This window comes from Solanum dulcamara, chromosome 5 (genome assembly GCF_947179165.1).
Source record: "Solanum dulcamara chromosome 5, daSolDulc1.2, whole genome shotgun sequence".
Classification (NCBI taxonomy): domain Eukaryota; kingdom Viridiplantae; phylum Streptophyta; class Magnoliopsida; order Solanales; family Solanaceae; genus Solanum; species Solanum dulcamara.
Genome location: NC_077241.1, coordinates 41,703,183 through 41,710,579, shown reverse-complemented (window position 1 = coordinate 41,710,579; position 7,397 = coordinate 41,703,183). Strand labels below are relative to the sequence as shown.

General features: G+C 32.5%; 1 protein-coding gene across 1 annotated transcript; it reads right to left on the bottom strand.

The window, feature by feature from the left end:
- Positions 1-946: 946 nt before the first annotated feature.
- LOC129889154 (transcription factor HY5) lies at positions 947-4,931 on the bottom strand. Its single transcript, XM_055964343.1, has 4 exons — positions 4,734-4,931; positions 4,175-4,352; positions 3,827-3,983; positions 947-1,299 (listed from the first exon to the last, which is right to left on the bottom strand). Exons 1-4 carry the CDS (start codon positions 4,828-4,830, stop codon positions 1,255-1,257), a joined length of 477 nt encoding a protein of 158 aa, XP_055820318.1. The 5' UTR covers positions 4,831-4,931; the 3' UTR covers positions 947-1,254.
- Positions 4,932-7,397: the final 2,466 nt, after the last annotated feature.

Here is a 7,397-nt window from a genome sequence, read left to right as displayed (position 1 = left end):
GCTAAGGGGAAAACTCAAACTGCACAAATCTTTAAGTTGGTGTACACTGAGTATGTCTATGCTATCTGGATTGAAACCAAAGGATCTTTGAAAAGAAAAAGCAGGACTTGGGAATCTATTGCCAGGGAAATTGTTTATATTTGTTGTGCTAGGGCCAACCAGAATTATGCAAGCCATTCATCAATTTATCTTTTAGCTTTGTAGCTTAGTTTTCTTTTGTTCTTGTTGTCTTTATATTTGAGAATAGCAAGCTGTGTGGTGTCTTAGCTATTGATTTTTTGTAATTGATACACAATCTTGTTAATTACCAAAAAAAAATTAATTATTATAGATAGAGGAAGTATAATCTTATGTAATATAGCACTGAAAATTTATTGTCTAAAACATATTTGACTTGAACCTATTCTAAAAAAGTCGAGGTATTTCGAATTATTTGTTAACACTGACAAAGTCAGCGAGAAATCAAGATACTTCATAATATATATTCATAATTGTTATTTAGGAGCTGAGATATTTTGTAATATTTTGATATAACTGTCATAGATAATAACAATAGCTTTTAAGCATCCTTAATCTTGAAGACAACCTGTTCTCTTTAATTGTAGCGCTCTTTTTAGGACTAATTTTGGGTGTGATCATCCATCTTCCGGACCAAAATAGCCAATAGGCTTCCTGCATCTCTTTTTCTTTTTATTTTTCAACTTAAATACAATTTCCTTCTCTACTGTCACCTCTTTATTTCAATTACATTGTCAAAAGATCAATCGGGTTTGGATCAATTTCGTTGCTCGACTTCAATCCTAACAATTTAACTGATTAACCAAAGTAATGAATTTTAGGTTAAACAAATTTGAATATAGCTAATTGCACAAATTATTTTACACCGATTTCTGTCAGTACATCTATTTGGTTTCTTTTATGAAAATTTTAACTCATAAGGAAGTGCTTGTAGAGATTGTAGTAATTGCAGCATATATCATCCAAGAGAGTCCATGCAACTTGCCAAATGATGGTGGCTTCAATCATTAGTCCTTCACTAACATAGCTACAATCCTTCACTTTCTGCTGCTAATCCACAACACCTAAAGAGTAGTATGTATGAAATGCATCAAATCAGAACAAGACAAACTATCCACCCACAAACAAGCAATGCATTCTCAAATTCAGAAGACATTCTCTCTTCAATGCCCACATAGGATCTAAACAAGCATAATGACATATCCAGTACTTGTAGTGATAAGATCCATCATATGTTTACTTCCTCCCTTCCTGTGCACCTGCTGTTGTGTTCTTCAGTATCTGCATATTAACAAAAGAAGTCAAGCCCCAAATATACACCATTTTCTTTTGACTATCTCCTAACTAGCAAGCAATTTTACTGCATCGGAAGATCAAGCAGCATTTTTTGAACTCCTTTTGTCTGGTCGTGGGAGATTCTTAGGGCCTGTTTGGACATGCGATACAAAATCATGATTTGAAATAGATTGATTTGAAGTTGATGTTTTGTTTGGACATGCAATTTTGTTAGTTAGCAGCATCTAATACTGAAAACAGTTGTGTCAGCAGCATTCCAAACATGAGCAGTTTAATCGTGATAAATCCAAGGCTGAAAATCAAATAATGTTGCGATTTCTAAGATGTCTTAATTGATATTCAGTAAGAACAAGAGTCTAACTCATACTTATTTTAAATCTTGCAAATCCCAGCTAACTTGAAAAAGAGATGGCAGAAATAAGCCAGAAGAATACATAAGAACCAATCAAACTGGCAAGAGACACAAGCGTGTATCTAGAAAGGGTTGATATGAAATAGCACCGCCTTGTAACTTAAAAACACGCTGAAGAATGTGTATAGATACAACACATGCTCAAGATCGAAATTTACAGGAACCAGTAACTGGTATTACATTTTCATGAAGACAAGCCTTTACCAGCTGTACCTAAGTAATATTTGCACTTCCCAAACAACATGAGCCCATTTCTTAGATTTACTACAAGGTAATAACTACCAGTAAAAAGCAGACATCATAATCCATGGATGATTAAGCAATTCTTCACATTTCTTGCTAGCAAATATACTACGGAAGCTACAACACCACTTTACTCATCCACTATTTGTCTGGCTTAAGTGCTCAGCACGCATATTGGTCAGTATAAAGGTATATTTGAGCATACAGAACGTTAGAACATTGCAGTGCTTTGATCCATGTTCAGAAGCTAGTACATTTCTACTGCCCAGAGATTACATAATACTAATGTAACTTCAGGAGGCTGAAGTCATACCATATTGTTAATAGCTCATACTTTGTCTCCTCCTCTTCAATGTTAGATAAATAATTGATGAGACATAATGAAAGCCGAATATAAAGGTCAGCTAAACCAAAGGAATGACAGAGCTTCTAAACTGTTTTAAGCAATAGTCCATTCAAGTATCTTGGGTCTATTATCCAACGAAATGGGGAGACTGACGAGGATGTCACTCACTGTATTGGTACAGGGTGGATGAAATGGACGCTTGCATCTGGATCCTTGTGTGATAATAAGGTGCACCAAAACTTTAAGATAAGGTTTATAGAGTGTTGGTAAGACCAATTATGTCGTATGGGGCAGAGTGTTGAGCAGTCAAAAACTCTTACGTTCAAAAAATAAAAGTTGCAGAAATGAGGATGTTGCAATGGATGTGTGGACATACTAGGAGAGATAAGATTAGAAATGAGGATATCCGAAACAAAGTGAAAATAGTTTTGATGGAGGACATGATGCGTGAAGCGATTCGAATATGTGAAAAAGAGATGCACGAATAAACTATTGCAGAGGTGTGAGAGGTTCACTATGGATGGTTTCAAGAGAAGTAGAGGTAGGCCGAAAAAGTACCAGAAAGAAGTGATTCAACAAGAAACGGTACAGTTTCAACTTATCAAGGACATGACCTTAGATAGGAAATAGTGAAAGGCATAGATTAGGATAGGATATTAGTAGATAGTAATGATTTAGTCTTTCTATCCACCCATACTAGAAATAATAGTATTGCTTCTATAGTTTCTTATCCTTCAATTTTTGTTACGATCTATTATTTTTTATACTTCAACTATTGTATTATATTGATGTATTTATTGTTCAAAATATTTTTTTATACTTTCACTTCCGTTTTTCTGTTTCTAAACAGCTTTGGCTGGTTTCCTTGAGTCGAGGATCTACAAGACACCATCATTCTACCTCCAATGTTGGGGTCAGGTTACGTACACTCTATGCTCCCAAACTCCACTTTGTGGGAATATACCGGGTATGTTTTTATACACCATTCATTTATAAATAGCTGATTGTAGAAATCTTATAATTGAGATTAATTAGTTCATAACAAAAGTAATCTCAAAGTATTGTTCATTAAAGACAAGAAATGTTGTTTAAACTTACATAGTAAGAATTAGCCAATGATCCTCATATTAAACAACGCTTGTGATCCGATAGCATGTGTTAAAATACAATTCCCCCAAGCAAATAGGGTACATGAGTAATTCTTTTCGTTATTTTGGTTAATCGACCTTTGTTATACATAGTTAAAAGTTTAATTTTACAACCCTTATTGTACCAATTAAAGGTTGTTGCTAATACAAATGGTTCTTATACTTTGAATGCTTAATTTTTTTTTCAAAATACCGAAAAGATACTTGTAAAATAAGCAAAAGAAAGAAAATTAAATCCATATACTTGTTGGTGACTGGATATGCATAAGTACATGCATGTGTTTGGTGAAAGTTGAAGATGGCATGATTAGTGCTTAAGAAAACAAAATAGCAGTAAGTAGTAGGAGTGAGAGGAAATTTTACATGTCTAAGCATTTGGTTCTCGTTTTGCAAAGTGGACAACCTCTCTTCAAGTTCTGCATTCTTTGTTTCCAATTCCTTCGCCCTTGCTTCCAGATCTATCAAGTGTGCTTTCTTCCTCTCCCTTGCTTGCTGTGCTGACACTCTATTCCTCAGTAACCTTTTTCACTCGCCCCACAAAAAAAAAAAAAAAGATTAACTAAAGTGCCATTGATTAAAAAAAAAGTCAAACAAAGTGTGGAGGCCCATAACACTGACACGTCAGGTGGGTCAAGAAATGACAAGTGGATTCACCTACGTGGCATGAGTCATGAGCTGGAAGACCACTTTATGTTTTATTGTTGTTTTTACCTTTTTAACCTTTTGTTTTCTTTGTCAGCTGGGCTTCTTCCTCTCTTCCTTTGAGTCCCAGCTGATGGTTGAACTTGACCGGTGGTGGAAATTCCATCTCTGCCAGAAGCTGACGTGTTTCCGGTGGCTTCTCCTCCCATCTCCGGCACTCTTCTGATCTCATCATCACTCTCCATACCTTCACAAATACAAAACGAAATTTACTCTTTAACATCCTTTCACCCCAACCATTTCAAATCTCAACCATACCTCAGAAACTCAAAAAAAATCACACATTCTCTTCAAAACCCACCTCAGAAACTCAAAAAAAAAATCGAGTTTTTTCCCTCCAAGAGAACCTAATCAACAAGAAATCTAAGCTAGATAACGTCCTAAAAATTGAATGATGAAGGTAAAACTGAACCCTCTTTCACTAAATATAAATTAGTCCACCATTCTTCTTCCCCCAAGAACCCAACTTTATCGAAATTAATTAAATAGACTTACTACATTAATGCTTCACAATTAAATACCACAAGTTGAATTTAGAATTTAAAAGAAAAGGTAAAAATATTAGTACCTTCTTTGAGTTCAAGATGTAGAGCTGAACTAGAAGATCTCTCACTACTTGAAGGTATAGAACTAGCCGCAATGGAACTTGTCGCTTGCTCTTGCATTTTCCTCTACACTCAAAAACAAGTTTAGATTGAGTTAATTTAAGGGGGGAGTATAGTCAGTCTTGTATTGTAAGAAAATTCAGATATATTTATCTGACTCTGACACAAAAAAAAGAAAAAATAGCGGGACGTGAATGTTACAAAGAGAGAGAGAGAGGAAGCAGCTTAATGGAACAAACACCGTTGGATCGTTTTCTTATCTGACGGATATAAAGAGGTCATCGTGGATGCTTTGGAAACCATAAGGTGTCGCCTTAATCAAAGGTTGATAGGTAACTGTCGTGGACAAATGTTAGCCTTTCGATGAGATAGGATTAAGTGCTAAGATTCATTGTTTCAATTAGGTACAATGGATCGGGACCACCTATTTTTAAAGTGCCATGCTTTCTCAATGTTCGAGCCAAGTCCTTATTACTGTTTTGCCCACGATAGATATTTTATCAACTCCCTCTATCCACTTTCAAGGCTTTAGAGTCTGTTGATAGATTTATTTTAATTAATTTTTAAATTGAAAATTATTTATAAGGTATAAATAAATAGGTGTAATTTAATTTATTTTTTTGATTTATAAATTATTTTTAATTTATAAATTGTTTAAAATAAATCTAGTTAAATAAATTTAATTATTTATTATAGCTTATTTTAAATATAAAATAACTTTAAATTAATCAATCAAACACTTAATAAAATTAAAAACAATTTATAAATAACCTATAAGTCAATCTAAACGGGTTCTATCTCTTTTTTTAATCAAGGCCGCTTTTATATATAATAATAATACTAGATAGAAATTAGAATGTGTATATTTTACTTTCTTTGTTTCAGATTACTTTATCATATATTTCTTTTAATAATATTTTAAAATTCTAAATTTAATTATTATTATTTTATTTTTATTATATAATTATTTAATATTAAATTAGAAAAAGAAAAATATAATAAATTTTTGTTTGATTTTATAAATTAGATAATTAAATTGGGATACCTATTTTTAATATGAAGGGCAATTAGTATGAAATAGAGTAAGTACATTTTATTAATAAATGAAACACACTACGTATATTTATAGAGATTAATAAATGAAACGCACTACTAGTGTATATCCATTTAACATTGTCAGTTGTACAAAGTTCACAAATTAAGTTCAAGCAATTGCAGTGTGCACTTTCTGGATAGAGATGTAAAAACACACTAGCTAGTCATTACCTGTAGATTACTTGCACCTTCTGTCACTAGGTCTTGTGATCAATCATAGTAGCATCTACAGTTTCTAATGGATCATTTGGGTTCATACCTTCTCCATTGGTGGCCATTCTACGGGCTACTACATTGGAGTTTTAAATACTTAAAAGTTATCAAGTTTTGCTAGGTTATTACAGTCCATTATACTAGCTTTCTTAATAATATATCCTCCAAAGTGAATTGTGTTGTAAATTATCTTGTGTTAATTGATTTAGTGACAGAGACAGAATTTTTATTTTAAGAAGCTCAATATATGGAGAAGTAAACATTTGAAAATTACAAGGTGAAAAAGAAAAAATTAACCTTAACCTGCTAAATTTAACTTGACTTGTCATATCCCGTTTACCGTCTCTTTCTACTTTTTATTCTGTTCTATAGAGCCTTCTTAAAATTTCTTTGCACTTTTTTTCATCTATTTTGTAGTATTCTACTTTATTTTAAATTTTGACTACTACTCATTCAATCATATATTACTTTAAAAATCACCAATATTTTTAAAAAAGTGTATGAATTAAGTTGCTAATAGTATAATACATATTCAAAAGGTAAATAAATGGCATCGTCGATTTTTTAATTTAATTTACTAGGTTAATCATTTAAAAAAAAATAATGAATAGATCAAATAAGTTTAATTTAGTTCAGATTTCACTCTTTAGAATAAAATTGATAAGTAGAAAAAACATCATAAAATCAAAGAAAGAAATATCAATTAAATAGATTAAAAGGACATTCACAGTTTTTAATTCGATAAAATCTAATGTATCTTATTTATTTAAAATATTTTTTTACCTCAATTTCAAATTTAATAACAATTCGTCATTTTTAAAAAGAATTTCTTCGAGTTAGTACATAGAAAAAGAGTTACGTAGAAACAACATGAACAATATAAATAAAAAGAATAAAAGGTCAAATTGAAAAGAATATACCTAAAAAATTTAAACAAAGACAAATTAAGAGAAAAAATAGCAATAAAGAGCAAAAATATAAAAAAGAAGAAGAACAAATGGAGCCCATCTCAGCCCGAAAAGCCATTCGACTCCGCATTGTTCACAAAATTTCGGGTCTTCTACCCAGACGGAAGCTAAGCTCCCACTCACGACCCATGTAAAGCAAGAACACGAGAAAATATTGTGAATGAATACACTGAGGAAACAAGGAAATCTCTAGATTCGACATAATTACAAAGAAGGTAATACGATGGCTCATACACTGACAATTGAAGGACCCAAAAAGAGCCACAATAAATGAAGTAAAGTTTCTAATGGAACCCCCACCATGGAGGGGGGATCTACATGGAGGTCACGGGGTTCATCCAACCCCCTTCC